Source organism: Python bivittatus, unplaced genomic scaffold (assembly GCF_059951505.1).
Source record: "Python bivittatus isolate LINGU-HERP-01145 unplaced genomic scaffold, Pbiv_v1 ctg000530_np1212, whole genome shotgun sequence".
Lineage (NCBI taxonomy): Eukaryota > Metazoa > Chordata > Lepidosauria > Squamata > Pythonidae > Python > Python bivittatus.
The window spans coordinates 847,779-864,418 of record NW_028277085.1 but is presented as its reverse complement, the minus strand read 5'-3'; the positions used below and the strand labels follow the sequence as shown (position 1 = coordinate 864,418).

At 47.6% G+C, this 16,640-nt stretch overlaps 1 protein-coding gene across 5 annotated transcripts in view; it reads right to left on the bottom strand.

Moving 5' to 3' along the window:
* The window catches only part of HERC1 (HECT and RLD domain containing E3 ubiquitin protein ligase family member 1), a 69,359-nt gene extending 57,938 nt beyond the window's left edge, over window positions 1-11,421 (bottom strand). For all 5 annotated transcript variants that reach the window (XM_088148264.1, XM_088148265.1, XM_088148266.1 and 2 more), the window contains exons 1-4: window positions 11,284-11,421; window positions 1,766-2,721; window positions 1,048-1,143; window positions 3-197 (exon numbers count right to left, since the gene is read on the bottom strand). In XM_088148264.1, coding sequence (XP_088004390.1) covers window positions 3-197; window positions 1,048-1,143; window positions 1,766-2,695 — 1,221 coding nt within the window. In that variant the 5' untranslated portion in view covers window positions 2,696-2,721; window positions 11,284-11,421. The remainder of the gene's footprint in view (window positions 1-2; window positions 198-1,047; window positions 1,144-1,765; window positions 2,722-11,283) is intronic.
* Between the last annotated feature and the right edge of the window lie 5,219 nt (window positions 11,422-16,640).

The following is a 16,640-nucleotide window of genomic DNA, read 5'->3' as shown; positions in this document are numbered from 1 at the left end:
ACTGTCTGGGCATCAGAAAAACTTGGAGCCAATTTAGGCTGGAGGATTTTCTCCTGGGTCCCTTCCACAAGTTGGTGGCTGCTGTTGCTACCCCAAACATACACTTCACAGGTTTCCGAAACAATGGGAGTGTCCCCAGTCTGGATGCTATCTGGACTGGCACAGGTCCTGGAGTAGTCCGAAGCCATCCGGCACACCTATTAAAACAAACAGGCCTTACAGGAAACATCTGCAGGCAATTATCAAGCTGTCCTATTAACTCAAATGAACCATATACATCGGCCTTTCCCAATCTGGCGCTTGCCATATTGTTAGATTTCAGTTCTAGGAATTCTCAGCTGCATAGCTAAAGTCTGGGGAACATTTGATGGCGGAAGATTGGATTAGATGATTCACTTCAGCCCCCTTTTCTACGTCATGCATAGAAGTCCACTGGCAAAATTAAATAGGATGAGTCTGTTAAGATATAACTATCTTTTAAGTTTCAATCTGGATTTCTATACTTAGTAGGAGGGCAACTAAAAGGCTTAAATGACCCTTTCCAACTCTACAATGTCTAGCTTTTCACTCCCCTTTTGTAAAGTTGGGGTTCTCATACCCTTCACAAAATATACATCATTATATTTCAGGACAACCCCCAATTTCAACCAAGAGTACCCCGAAGACTCTTCTCCAAAATGGAAGACTAAGGGCTATCTGTGGCTGTCCCTCACATGCAGAAGTCAAATCCATTTTTGTATAGGCTAAGCAGATGCAGGGCCGCTATACCTGTGTTCGTTTTAATGGTTTTTTTTTAATTTAAAACCAGGCCGGAATTCAATAAATATAATGTCTTCAATATTCTATAACGGTTAATCACCTTGAGTCTTGGGAAGGAGGAGGACAGAAATTCAATAAATATTGAAATAAAATCATAAGAGTCAAAATACATGGAATCAAGGACACATACTAAGCTTTCTTCACACTTTTAAAGGAGTGAGAAATTCACAACTGGAAAAATGTGAAACAGGCTTTTTTCACCTTTAATTTATGACTAGGCAGACATACCTCCTCGAAGAGACACAATGCTGCCTCATAGAGAGAGCACAAGCCTTCAGAGGTTCTTGTTGGCTCTCTCCACTGACTCCGGTCTGCAGATGATCCCTGTAAAGTAAGTTATGGAAGTGATTGAAATATAACCACACACATTTAAAAGTACATAAAAATATCTTGCCAACCAAAAAGCAGAATATTTCCCCAAATAAAACAGGCTAAACACAGATTTATTTCCTCAAAATAACAGCACTTTATTATTTTTGCAAGGTCTCAAAAAATTGTATCCATCTTCTCCAGCATTTTATTTTTATTTTATTTTCACAACAGAATACTTATATTTTCATTTGCTTCTTCTAAATAAGGGAGAGGCAGAACTATGGGCATGAATGTCTCAAGCTACTAACATTAAAAGAAAATTATTTTTTCTAGCTGTTACTAACTAGAAAATAAGTAGAAACATCTACCAAATAATTAGGAATGCCTACACAGTTATAAGCTTCCACTGATGCTGTTCTGTCTATTTCATTTAACATTTTTATTGTGCTTTCTTATGTAAAAGGCATGTCAAATCAGAATGATTGAAATTAGGACCAAAAGCAAACATTTACGCTAGGTTTAATCAACTCTTCTCAAAACTGTTCTATATCCTATATTATGACATCTCTAGTTGCAAATAAGCTATGAATTCCTAGACTTTATTTCATTTCATATGAGAGCAATATATACATACCAATGATCGCCTCATTTGCATTAGGATAGTCATGAAACAATCAAAACTGATCATGCCTTCTGGAGTCTGCAACAGTTTGTTCTTCTCCATTGTGTGGACCACAGCTGAGGCGCTTAGGGCCATCTCAATCCACTCCAAGAGATACCGCAGCGAGCCACGCTGAGCCGCCAAGCCAAGAAGCAGCTCAGAGGCCAACCTTCGTCCAAGAGTGTCTGCCCCAGAGTTGGGAATCGTTACTCCTTTCAGAAAGACTGTGACTTGAGAGAGGCAGTCCAGGCCCATGGGGGGTATCTTACTCTCATTAGCTAGAGATAAAGGAGGCAGCGAGCTGACCACCTCTATTGCAGTGTGAATGACGTCATTGCAAAGGCTAATCCCAGGTCCTGCGGCTGGCATCATCCAGCTTTGCCTCAGCAGTGCAAAGAGCAGGCTCAGCCCAGTCCGGACCCCCATTTCTATGAGAGCATCCGTGCTCGACCTCGGCCTCTCGCTGACAGAATGGATGTCCGTGGACCCGGAACTGCTTTCTGGGGAATGCTGCTGCTGCTTCACCCTGCCTTTATCGTGGTACTTGTTGGAAAGTGCATAAAAGATGCGCTGCAGGACCAGCAAGCGCTTGCGAAGCGCCCCAGCAAAGGGAGAGTCTGAGCACACCATCTTAGCCAGAGCCAGCTGGCTGCTAAGAAGGGCATCCAAGTAGTGGTCCTGCTCATCGCTGGACAAGGACTCGCGTTCAAAATCAGGCAGCTGAGGCCCTTTGAGGCAGAAAACCTGCTGAGGCAATGGGACGACTTCTTTATTACTGACTAGTTTTGCATACAGGACCGAGACTCCTTCCCTGGTAGCGATGGATTCACTGTCTTCAGTGATCCAAGAGCTGTTGAGGTGCTCAAGCCATTTCAGTTTCACAGGTGGAACCATGGTAGCCATGTTTGCCTACCGACTGGCCATCAGCCCTAGAAATGGAAAAGGAAAGAATTACTAAACCGTGGCCTTATCGTACCGATACCTATGTTTAGAAAACAGGCCCTGGACTCAGTGCCGTGAATTGCTTATTAGATCAACAAGAAGTTCAGCATGAAAGGGAGCATGAGGCTCTGCAGGAAAAACAACTATGTTTCAGACCAAACATAAACTCATCCATGTTTTCAGGGAATGAATCAGGTCTTCCAATTGCGTCTACATGTCAGTGTAGACTTAACTGGAGCTACGTCCATAAACGCTTCAAGCCAACCAGTAATAGCACAAAAAAAGGGATACGTTCTTAAGAACTGACTTTTAACTGTTAAGGACAGGAAGCATAGATCAGTATTATCAATTATAAATGGTACCTTAATAATAAAAATATCTTCCAAATGTATTTGATATGTTTTTAAATGTTCTGCTCTACTTTTTCACCACAAAAACAGTCCCAAATCTAAGCACAAACCGTTAAAAACAGTTAGTGATATAATAAAACATTTATAATAGCAACAATTTAACAAAGCTTTAAAAAATGTTTAAAATCTAAATAACTTGAATTTTTCCCCCCCAAAACAGGAGAACATTAGCAGACCATATCGGCATAGCACACCAGGTTGATTAGAAGCCCGGCTGAAAAGGTGCATGTCTTTAACTAGTGCCGGAAACTTCAAATGCTTGCTGCCAGCTATAAGACCCTTGCTGGTCAAGACCAATCCAGGCCAGGGCCCCATTTCCAGAGACATCACAAACAAGGGGCAAGAGCTCTCTTCTACTGTTTATCATCCAGAGGCCTCTGAACAAAATTAATTAACTAATTAATTAATATGCATTTGTTTGTTTGTGACCTTTAATTGCGAGCCGCCCAGAGTCACCCGTTGGGTGAGATGGGTGGCATACAAATTTAATAAATAAATAAAGTACTTTTTGGTTTTGATTGTCGGTAATCATGGACAGATCTCTCTCTCACTCACCCACCCACTCCCAATTTCTTTATACTGGCAAGACTGTTAAATGGATTCCACTAGAAAACTTGAGCTGGTATTTACACAAGTTTTGACAGTCACTTACTAAATCTGTCTAGCAAAGGAAGAATACTTAATGGACAAAAAACTATTAAGTTCTTGGAAGAAAAAACTGTATTTTATAGCTCTGTTGATGGCACTTATTCTTAAAATTCCTTAATCGTCACCTATATGTTATGTCATTTTTAGCTTGAGGTTTGTCTTCACCCACAAGTTTATGTAAACATATACGCTGATTCCATGGTCCTGCTGCTCCTTTTGCACTTGCCTGTTTCTCCTGACACAACCAAGATGTCACTGATAGAGTCCCCCGTTGTGGGGAGATGGGCGGGGACAAGTCAAATAAATAATAATAATAATAAAATAATAATAGTCCTCATGATAGAGAAAAACATTTTTGGTTGATTCTACTCTGCAAGTGCCACATATGGGGAAATACTGTATCCATCAACTTTAGTTATATTCCCATTTCCTTCATGGAATTTTAATACAGTAGTCTCCTAACTATTAATCTGCACTAAGGCAAAATTTACTTATTTTAAACTCCTGACAAAATGGCAAAGGAACTTGTTTCCTAAATCACAGACCTTTGCTGCTGCAAAGCTCCCTAATCAACTAATTTAGGGATTAAATGTTTTGACCGAGCAAAGCAAGTCACATATTGTGTACCACCCTAGATGCAACATCTGTTTCCCGCAAATTGGGGATTCAGAATCAGCTTGTTGGATTGTCACACGATTCCTCCAGGCAGGAAGGTGGTCCTGTCAGCAAATCAGCAGCACATGCCACCAGTCACAGATGACCTCTCCGAACCCACTCTCTTCTTCCAACCATCTGCCTTCCCAAATCCCTCTTCATTAACTCCTTAAAACTGGATGCTTACTAAGTAAAACACTGATTATTCCTGAGCCTGGTATTTTAAAATGAAAAGGCAGATGTGTGCGTAAGAATTCAGAGCCTCTTTTATTAAACTGCAGCTTCACAGTTGCATATTTCAGAACTCCAATGTCATCCCTGCTGGATTTCCACTGCTGCTGATGAAATACTGTCCACGCAATTAATAGAGGGAAATGCCCACTGATCACAATGGCTGTGATTCCCAAATAGTCATGATAAGACTGTATATTATTCTCCCAAAATAACCCGAGAACTGGCCTTCCTTTATGCAGACTCATTTTTGTCTACTGCATGCATGGTCCTCAAAGAATAGAGACATTCCTCTGTCCAGAGTGACTGACTTCTCTCCTTGACCCTTGTCTTGTTTGGATTAAATCTCAGTGTATTTGCAAGTATTTGTCCCAAACTGTCAATACCACTAAATGGAGAGTTTTTTTGCATTTCAGCTCAAAATCCAAATGACCCCCCAGTTTCCATTAAAAGTGAAAAAGTGAAAGGGATAACAGCTACGGGATGGAGCAGAAATTCCCCAAGCAACATGTTCTGATACCATGGTCAATGGTACTTTTGAGAAATTCAGGAGAACCAAGAGGGTCACTCTCCTCTTTTCCATTCCCTGCTGTGTCATCTGTTAAAGCAACCAAGACTGTTTCCTAAAATGAGAAGTAAATCAGACTGGAATAGATCCACATAATCAGCATATTCAACAGGTTTTTGTTGTTGTTTTTTTTGAAATACTACTGAACACCTTGTGTCAATGATCAGAAACTTTAATCTAAATTAGTTTTTTCACTGGTGGCCTTATTATATGGATAGATACAATGAAATATGGTAATCCTTTATTGAAACTGGTATGTAAAACTTTATATACAGTACGTATATGAGAAGATCTATACATGCATACATACATACACATTCAATTGTTTTGATTCTTTTAAAGCACCCTTTGCAGACCCTGCCTTACCTGTCATATTCTCATTTTCTGGATTAAGAAGACAACAGCACAAATTCCAACTGGATTACTATGGACATTTTAAAAAGGCATTTCAAGTTTTAACTAGGCATGATACACCTGCATGCCAATGCAGACATACACAAACCAACGTGGAAAGAAAACAGATAGTAACAGTTGAAATTAATATTGGAGGAAGATTTATTTTACAGAATAAGAAGATTGCATTTCCCCCCCTGCTTGTTGTGTGTTCTGCATACCAACACCCATGATGAGAACTGCAGAACGAACCACTGTCATACGTTCATTGCTATAGCAACAGTGCTGTAAGGAATCTGAGCCTCAAAAGGCTCAAACAGGACAAGCTTCATTACTTGTCCCGAGTGATAGAGGGTGGGGTGACAGCATAATAACATGTCCAATATTTCCCAGTGTCAAAGGTCTTGCAAAGACTAGACATCAATATTTGGGTATGATACTAAGGGCTGTTCTTGTTCTTTAGGCAATTTTGTACATTTAATTTTTTTCCTTATATACATTATTTTTAAAAGGACGTCCCATAAATAATGTTGGACAGCAAATAACTTGTTGCTATACACTAGATGCAAATAAGGGGGTTATAATCTAGCCATACAGATTTTGTGTAGAACTATCAAAGAAAGAAAAAAAGGATATTGAAGAAGACACAAACACAATTATGTCTCAATGAAAATCATAACTCAATAATAGGCAAAGAAACAGCGGCATTCTGTAATCAAACTGAATGACACTAGACTGCTTATGATGTCCCAGAAGGATGGGCCAGGCTATGCATCTAGCCAAGTCATCTCCTTCTCCTGTGATTCCTTTATTACATCTCCAGCAAAACCTCAAAAGCCACCACATCATCTGCAGAGCAGGTGCTTAAGACATGACCCAGCAACTGTAGGTATCTTGCTTTGCCAAAGGAAACAAGGTTTTTAGATAATAATATAGAGGCCAGAATTGAATAGATACAGGATTACAGCTTCCAACACTGCAGCAGTTCATTAATGACTTTTCTATTAAATATTCAAAGGGTTGTTACAAAGAAGAGGGAGTAGACTTATTCTCTGCTGCCTCCAAGGGCAGGAGCAGAACTACTGAGTTAGCACTTCACCAAAGCTTCAGGCCAGACATCAGGAGGAACCTCCTGACTGTATGAGCTGTCAGTCAGTGGAACAAGCTACCACATGAAGAGGTTAGTTCTCCTTCAATGGAGGTCTTCAAGCAGAGACTGAATAGTCATCTCTCACCGCTTTAGTGAATTGTATGTTGAGCAGGGGACTGAACAAGTATCTTCTTTTTTTTTTTCATTCCATACAACACTATTATCAAATTTATGCTGCTTTAAGGCCATGGCCAAATGATGATATATTAATACAATAACCCCTCCAACAAACGTACGTATGAGTTTATTTACCCTTTCTAAAGAGAATTTTTAATTATGCAAAAAATATTCTAATAAGCAATGGATAGTTGAGATATGCTAATGCAATATAAATCCTAGAGTTCCTATTTCATTTTGACAGACTTGGACTCCAGTCTAGTTGGGCAGCTCTTTTGATTACAGTATCTCATTGGTTGGGATGCTGCCTAACCCTTTATATTTTTTTAAAATTCTCAATACCTAAGGGGAAACTAGACAATACAGGGATCACTGAGCTGAAAGCACCAGTCTCACATCTCTTTCCCCTTTCCACCAAAGAGCAAAGCACGCAACATGTCATCACACTGAGAAAGTCGCACCTTCTACTGATGTTACATTGCATACTGAGAATACAGAAACTCTCAGAAAGAAATTGTAACCATACATTCTCTGAATTATCTAGTCTTACTTCCAGATACCTGTAACTGCATTAGCTCACTGTCATTCCTTACATTCTTAGCTAGCACCTTTTTTCCTCTCTTCAGCCTACCATCAACATTTAGGTCAAAACAAGGAGCCACCTGCTTTTTATTCTGTGAAGTTGCCTCTACAGAAAGGGTGCTACATAAATGAACAAAGCTAATCATTAGCATAGTTACCAACCACTGCTGCTGTACTTTTTATTTTGATTTACAAATTTCTAAATAAAATGCAGGGCCCAATGCAAGAACAAATGCTCCTAATTTAAGCTTCAATGTAGGGCTTAAACCATGTACCTGAAGAGGATATGAACAATGTCTACACTTTCTTATAAAGTGTGCATTCTGTACAAAAGCTTCCCAAAGCATGAACTAATACAATCTTTAAATCTTTCAAGTTCTGTCGCTCAGTGCTACAAGCAAGAGTGCTCAATCACCACCCTTGAAGTATAAAATATGGATACTACATAATACAGACATTTCTTGGCTCCATTCAGGACAAATTCACACAAATGAAAGCAACATTGCAGAAGCCCAAACCAGATTGTCATTTCTGGCCAGATAACCATTTCTAACACTACAGAAGCAGAGGAGACGGCTCTATGTGCCGCAAAGAGGAGTGAATATTCAAGGTTAGCCACAATGTTCTAGCAAGTCTCAGTCACAAAGTCAAAACTTGTATTGGCTTCGTAATAGAAGGTAATATTTTACTTTACAAGTGAAATCAGCTTCTTCTGTTCTATTTTCTTTGTTCTGAGTTTCCTGCTCTGTATACAATTTAAAAGTAGAGACACAAATTCAAAATTAAACATCTTAAAACTTGACTAGTTTGATTTAAAAGGCGTAAAAATGACAAAACGTTGCAATTCTCAAAACATTTGTGTTAATGCTGATAATTATAACTATGAAAAACAGAGAGAGTTCAAAGTAGCAAATACTACAGAAAAGTTGGACTTGTGACACCAGCAAAACAAATACTTATTTAGAATCTGGTGTGCTGATAAGCTAAGAATGTCTGACACTCCTCCAGAAGGTTAGAAAATACATTTGTCAGATATGTTCTCTGTGAAAACTGCACTTACAAGCTTGCATTTTGAAGAGTTCAAGAAAAAGAACACTCGCTTTGCTTTCTCTTGCACATCTCTAATAATGAATTCTTAAGATGTGCTACCCTGCTGTTACTTGTTTAAGATGTCTCACATTTTATGTATACACCAGAAGTATACACATGTTATACATATAAAGATTACATTCACTTCAATAAAGATACTGAGCTGTTATTTATTGACAAGACTATCAAAAATATTACAGTACTTCCTTCAAACAACAGAAACAAGGGCATTCTGTAAGATACAGCTAAGGTGAGAGAGAACATGGATTTCCAAACCAACCTCAAATGAGGGCAAGGGAGTGCCTTACAATGGTAACTAGAAACATCTATCCCCATGGAATGCAGCTATATTTACTAAGAGATTAGGGGCATGTGTGAATTGTGTGACAGCAAATCAGATCACTGGTTCATCTAGTCCAGCACTGGCTGTACCCTGTTCTTGCAAGGCTGCAAAATAAGTCTCTCCTATTTACAATCTCTGACTAGCTAGAGATTTAACCTGTAACCTTTTCTATGCTCTGCCATTTAATATCCATACAGAATTTCCCACTGAGCATGTAGAGACTCTGTGCATATTTCATACAAATGCTACATGTGGATTTGCAAGTCCTCCAGGTACCAATTTTGATTGCTAAATTTATATAAAGCTAATTTACATAATTAACAAAGTGTATTCAAAATACTGTATCAAGTTCCCAAGCCCAGGCAACCGACTGGGCCATAAGTGCAAACAAATGTGGGCAGTGTAGGCTCTTTAAATATTATTGTCCATCATCTCCAATGTTCCAGAAAGGAACACTCTTACTAGAGTTGCCTGGAAACATTCCAGCTGGCTTGGTGACCCTGGATCAGTCACAAGAGGCAGTCATGGAAGCAAGGCTGTAATTGGCCAATTCCCAGGCTTCATGCAACCATTCTAATGGTCAGTCAACCCCCAAAGCTTCTAGGTTCAAGGCTTAAGCCTTTCATCTTTTCCCAACAGTTACTAGCTTTACCTGGATGTGTCCATGAAGTCACCAGGAGTAAAGTTCAACTCCTAACAGTTTTACCTTTAATTTCTCTTTTACTATCAGAATATGACAGGAGAGCTACATCTGACACCCACAAAAAAGGAAAGAAAAGAAAAGAAACTCATTTCATACCTGCATATTCACTTGATGAATACCTTATCAAATTGTGACTTCCATTACAGATCGTTCACATGACTTCAGTGCTAAAATTTTATCCATTCAAATTCTCATTATGCTGAAGTGTCTTTAGCATGAACCCATCCATCACTTTTTAAATCCTGACAAAATGTTGGATATAAATGTGCAGGGAGGGAGGAATTCATTGCTCACTCCTCGTACAAGAACCGTCCCTAAGGATGGAACTACAAACGTCTAATTCGATGGTCTGGTCTAAATCAGATGTCCCATCAAATTCAGACATTTCCTTTTTTTTTGCTTTTTCTGTGTCATGCCTTTTCAGGCTGTAAGCCTGAGGACAGTAATAATGGCTGTTTTGTATAACAAGCTTACTCACAGTTAAATCAAACCAATTTTCTGGTTCATGGAACACAGCGAACAATAAACTAACCACATGGGCTAGGTCTGAACAGCACACTAGACTCAATTGAGTCGGCCACGTTTATTGTTGAGCGTGTCATGCACATACAGCCCATTGCTTTTTATGGAGCTCTGGGTGCTCTGGCATGGTATCCATCTGAAGAGCTCAGTGGGCATGTTTTAAGACACTGCTTACCACTGTGCTAAACTGGAGGTAGGAATTGAACCCACTACAAAAGCTGTATCAGAGGTTGAAGACTTTCCTAGAGGAATCTAAATAAACTCCGGAAAGACGTTACTATATCAGAAGACGAAGTCGAGGCCCCAATTTCTGATGCCAGCATCTTGATATGTGAACTTATTTCCCAGCCCTCAGTACCCAGAACGACCCAATAATCTAAAAGAGAGGTTCAGTGCAGAAATAAGCCGGTGGCACATGAAGTTCGGGGTGGGTGGAACCAGTAGAGCAGGGTTCCTGAACCAAAGCCGCTTGAAGAGGGGTGGACTTCAATTCCCAAAGTTCCCCAGCCAGCCATGCTGGCTGGGGAATTCTGGGAGTTGAAGTCCACCCCTCTTCAAGCGGCTGAGGTTCAGGAACCCTGCATTAGAGCGCTCTGAAACACAGAGGAGCGGGGCCTGCAGGGCGAAAGCCTCCGGCGCCCCTTTCCGCCCAGGGACGGAGGGAGGGGACACCCACAGACCCAACTAGCCAGGAGCGCGTCCGGTCGGGCCAGCGTCCGAAGGCAGAGGAAGGGCCGACTCACCCGCGGAGACCCGCAGCCCTCCCGGAGGAAGGGGGAAGCGGGCCGACCTCCCCGCCTTGCGCCGGGGGGCCGGCGACGCCTCGCCCGCCCGGGGGCCACAGCCCCGCCCCGCGCAGCGCCCCCTCGGCTCCCGGGAGCGCAGCTGGGACGCGGCCTCGCCCCACCCGCCGCGCGCGGTGAGCGGGCGCCCCGCCCGGGCTCGGCCCCGGGGCCGTCCTGCGCCTCCCGCGGCCCGGGCCGGCGGACGGAGCCGGCCTCCCAGCGCGCCTCGCGAGCGGGGCCGACGGAGTCGCCTTCCGAGCCGCGCTCCGGCCCGCCGCCGCCTCAGCCCGCCGCGCGGGAGGGGTCGCAGGGGCCGCCTCCCGGCTCCCGCCCGCGCCCCCCCGGCGCGCCTACCGAGCTGGGTCCGCGGCCCGGCCGCCCGCGACGCCTCCTCCGGGTCCTCCCGCGGCTGCGGCGGCGGCGACGGCTCGTCAGCCAGAGGGAAACATCCCGACGGGGGCGAGCGGGAGCGGGAGGGAGGGCGGGCCCGCGCCGCCAAGCCTCGCGAGACCCGCCGCGGCTCGCGCTTCCGTCGCGCGGCAACCCCGCGCGGGGGGCGGGCCGGCGGGCCGCCACGGCGCCCTCTGGCGTCCGGCGGCGGGAGCGGCCCGCGGGGGGACTGCGACTCCCGTCGCGGCGGCGGCGGCGGCGGCGGCGGCTCCGGCTCCGTAGTGGCCGAGGGCCGCGGGCGCCCCGGAGCCTCGCTGGGAGGCCGCCCCGCCCCTCCAGCCCCCGCCGCAGCGCGCCCCGATTCGGCTCCCTTCCCTCGCGGCCGGGCGGGGGCTTCGCGCGGCCCAGCGCTCTTTGGGGCGGTTTTCCTCCGAGGCTTCGCGGCAGGGGGAGCCCGCGGGCCCGGCCGGACCCCCTTCGCACCTGGAGGGGGCAGCGGAGACCGGCGCGCGGGGGCCGTTTCCGACCCGGCCACGGGCAGCGCCGGCGGGTCCTTCGAGGCCCCTCGCGGCCGTTCTCGGCGGAGGGTCCGCCGGTGGGACGCAAGGGGTCGGGCCGGGCCTCCTGCGGGCCGGGAGCGCTCTCTGAACTACCGGCGTCAGAGAGATCCGAGCGTCCCGCTTCGTCCGGCCCTCGTGCCACCCGCCGGAAAGTTGCCGCGGGCGCGGGGTCGCGCGCCGGTCCTCCGGGCCGACACCCCCCCAAGAGGGGCAGAGGCGCGCTGGAGCCCCGATCTTTGCCCCTGCGCGGGCGGATCGCTGCAGAAAGGCTCCGCCGCGCGTCTGCTGCGACCTCCGGCCGGCCGCGTTCCGCCCCGAGGTCCGTGTCGGCTGCCTCGGCGCCGGGGAAGAACAGCCCGGAGTCGCAAGGTCCCCGGCCTAAACTCCAGAATCTGCTGCCAAAGTTCACCCTGCTCTTTCAAAAAAAGAGGGGACTCTAAAAGAAGTGGAAATAAGGGTAGAAAAGAAGATGAAACCCCATCCTCGGGTCCCGTGTGGGGGGAGCGTTTCCCAGCGAAAGGGGCTCCGGAGGGAAAGGGCCAGAGATGCCACGGAAGCAGAAGCCCCCAGCCCAGCCCAGCCCAGCCCAGCTTCCCCACTCCCACCATAAAAGTGCGTGTTTGCACAAGGAGAGGCTGCCCCCACCGCCGCCCCATCAGCTGGCCACCTTCAGGAGCTGAGCAGAGCCCAGGGTGAGATGCCAGCTGGACGGGCACCGGGAAGGGGGGGACCTTGCTGCACAGAGCACCTCCAGCCCAGGGCAGCTTCCTCCAGATACGGAGGTAGCAGAGCAGGGGCAGAAGGGCCTCCGATGCCGCCGCCGCCGCCGCCGCCGCACACCCTTGGGGGCAACCTTTCGACCACCAGGCTCACCAAGGGGAAATGCTTGCCAGCCGGGGCAGCTACCGGAGGTCCCTGGAGAGGCAAGAAGGAAGCTTTCAGGTCCAGAAGAAGCACCCCGAGCCTCCTTTGGGCAGATTTGGCTGAAGCAGCTCAGAGATTCGGAGCCGCCTCTCCCGCTCACCGGGCCACCTGCGCGAAAGACGCTCCTCCGTCGTGCTGAGGACCCCTGTTTCCCCATGTTTCCTGTAAACCTAGAATTTTTAGATGCATGATGTTAACAACGTCGCTGAACTCACTACCCAAATATATAATTCTTTTATTTTGAAGAAAGCACCTAAATACACAGTACACACCCAAAAAAAATCATGGGGGAAGGTGCTGATCTTGCAAACTGACCATCCTGGGGTAAAAGAAGAAGGGAAACAAGGAATGGAAGCAGAAATGAGCTGTGAAGGAAAATACTCTTTGGGCAGAAATCGGCTGCATGGCTGGGAGGAACATCCCCCCCCCCCAATCTTCTGACATGCGGTACTTTTGAGCCTTCGTGCACAGAATTGCCTGGCGAATTCATGGGTTGCAAGGTGGAGTGAAGAGAGACCTAAGGAAATCTCGCCCCTCTTGGAGAATTTCATCCTGCAAGAATGAATGTGAGGCCTTCCTCAGACCTCCTCCTGTTGGTGTTTTGTTTTTAAAATCTCTGGAGTTTGGAAATAGAGACAACGCTGACAAGGAAGGCCCTACATCTGCCTTATACACCAAATCCTAAGGCCATGATATGGGCTGGGCTTGTACCACACAGTAAGCCACCCAAAACAAACCATGGTTACCACTAGCCCGATGAGCATGTCTCATCTTGTAACTAACTGGCGAAGCGTATTGTTGGAACGCAAGCAGGTGTAACACACAAGCGAAAAGAATATCCATCACCTCACCGCTAACATCGGTCCCCCAAAACAAGCGCCTGCTGAAAACGCCCCCCAGTCGAGAGCATCCTTAACATCCTGGTTAAGTAAGGAAATAAACAGGTAGCGTTATGGACACGGGGCAGGGAGAACCAGAAAGAAGAATCCCAACAGAATCGAACGGGTTCATGTAATGACCTGACCGTACTAGGAGAGAAGAAAAGGTAAAAACGGTGCTTGGGACTCACTTGGACTAAGGGTAGAAAAGTACACAAGCAGCCACCATTATTGCAAAGGGCCCCCAATGAGGGGGTGGAACAAACCCCAGCATTTAAAAGGAGCTGCAGGAACAGACTGAGGATGAAGGCACCGTGGGTCTCCTTCACGGGGCCCGCGCAGGGGAGATTTACAAGGCGGTTGTTCAATATTGGAATGAAATCAGCTTTGCAGCATGAAACTAAGCACAATTATTGAAAAGACTGAGCAATTTGGGAATTGCTGTGGCCTTCTGTAAGAGCATAGCGCAGTGCTGCTCAAACTTGGCCGCTTGAAGATGGGTTGGACTTCAACTCACAGAATTCAACTCCCGGAATGGCTGGCTGAGGAATTCTGGGAGTTGAAGTCCACCCATCTTCAAGCCGCCAAGGTTGAGCAGCACTGGCACAGGGGGTATTCTTTCAGTCCATCCGATTCAGCCTGCTTGACTGCAGCCTTTGGCCTGGTCATCCAGCCACGGGAACGCAGCCAAGCTTCCTTCCTTCCAACGAATATGCCCAAGATTGCGCAACGTGTATTTTTAGGCAAAAGGGAACCCGAGCCCTCGGGGGGACCTCCTCATCTCTTTAAAAGGTAAAAAGAAAATGAAAGCAGGTCGCTGCCCCGAATTCCCTGAGAAGCGGCTGTCCACGCTTGAAACGAGATAAACAGCTTCGTTGGGAGCGTTTACCCAACCAGCCAAACCTCACCCATTATGAGGACGATCTGCGTGAGAGAAATCCTGCTGAAGTCTGCGTGCGCGGAGGCTGGCCGGGAGCAAAGGCTTCTCCCCTGCTCAGCCCATCGTGGCTGTTTTACTGGTTCTGGACCGGCTCTCCAGAAGTCCGGCTTTATGCTCATCTACTGCTTTGGGTGTACATCTGTAGTTACACGTCCTGTCATTTCTTAAAAACAGCATCCGCCTAAAAGCCACACACACACACACGGAGGTGTGTGTTATTTCTCAATTCCGTACTGCTTTTTATGAAAGACGTTTTTAAAGGCAGGATATTGGTCATTTCAGATTTATACCTGGCCTTTCTCTAGGAGTGCCGCAAAATAGGTAAAGGTAAGTTCGGGGAACTTTGAAAACAGCAAAAGCGAGGAGGGAATTGGACCGAGGGCCTCTCGTCCCGCCCGGTCAGAAGAGCGACTCCTCCAGCCGCGGCCTCACGTGCCCTGAGTGCGGCCTCCGCAGCACGGCCTTCTGGGCGGAACAAGGTCATTGGGGTGTCGTGGCCTCGGCCGAACCCCTTGCAGCCTGGCCCCTTTCAAAAGCAGCCGTGACGCTGGCTCGCCGCTGGAAAGCTCTCTGCAAGGTGATGGACGACGGTGGCGAAGCTGCGGTGCCCTGAAGAGAAAAGCGATATCCCCCTGCCTACCACTTTCCCGCAAGAAAAACTGGGATGGAGCCAAGGGTCCCTCAGCCTTGTGGCAGCTCCTTCGGCGTGTCCAGGGCTCTTCCCACAGGAAGCTTTGGGTTCTGCGCTGAAGCTTTGGGGAAAGGCAGCCGGTTGGCCCATCCCACACGTTCAGCTCTGGGCCGCTGCAGCCTGCAGTCCGACAGGTGAATCCCCCTTACGATACGCTGCTCCTCCGCCTCAGGAGACAGTGGGGACCTGCCGTTTGGCTGGGCAGGTCGTCTTCGTGGTCGCTTTCGCAGCGGCGCTGAAACAGAGATGCATGTGATCTTCAGGCTGCCTGCAGGGCCTGGAGTCCTCCTGCTCGTGAGGAAGATGTCTGAGAGCAATCCCAGGCAGAGCACGTGAGGCAGCCGGGTGGTCTCTCCCTTGGCAGAGGAATCTCGGAGCAAAACCCCTCACCAGGATCAAGCCTGGTTTTGCTCCAGGACATTCCTGCCATGCACGCTTCTAAAACAGGGGAGGGGAACCCGAGTCTCCCAGGCTGTGCTGAGCGGCATTCCTGCGCTGGCAAGGACTGACGGGAGGCAACGGGCTCCCCAGGCCTGTCCTAAAGTCTGGCCGGGCCCTTGCAACCCACAGGGGCCAGATATTGAAGGAGGCAGCAGTGCGGGCTGCCCAAGCCGCCTCTTTGCACTCAAGATACTTACCAAACTCTCCTCTTGCATTAAGCGAACCTTTCTCACCAGCGAGCGAGATAAGTGGTTGCACAGAGCCACTATGCTGTAGGTGAGCTGGGGAGAAAGAGGAACGCAGGTCACAGGCTGGGAGCCAAAAACAGGGACAGCCTCGTGCTGAGCCTCTGCGTCACTCTGATATCGGCCTCCTAGACATGGCAACGCTTGGAAGCAATACCAGGAAGGCTTCCAAGGTAAATTATCCCAGGTTCTCTTTGAACCCGCTGCTGCCCTATTCCTCCGGCCTCCCTCTGAAGATTCTCTTTGACCCTCCAAGCCACGCAAGACAAGGAGCCACCAGATGTGTTCTCCCTCGGGGTTGAGTTCCAAGGCACCGCCCTCTTGGCAGTAGACCACTCCGCCTAGGAGGAGAGGGCACCCCTTGGCAGGGAAGCTCCCGCTCTGCCTCAAGGCCTGATCTGGACAGTCCAGATGGGATCCAGAGGTGGCAGCAGCAGCTTCTGGGCCTCCAAGGGTAGGGGCCAGTCCAGCTGGCTACCCAAACAGGCCTTCTGCTGCTCCTTGGCTCCGGGGCTCCAGGGAAACCTCCCCCTCTGCTCTCTTTTGGGACGAGGGCAATTCCCTTGGCAACCATTCTCCCCAGGGGAGAATCTTGACCAGCTCACAAGAGAGGCTGTCCGCCCTCGATGATCGTGGCACAGA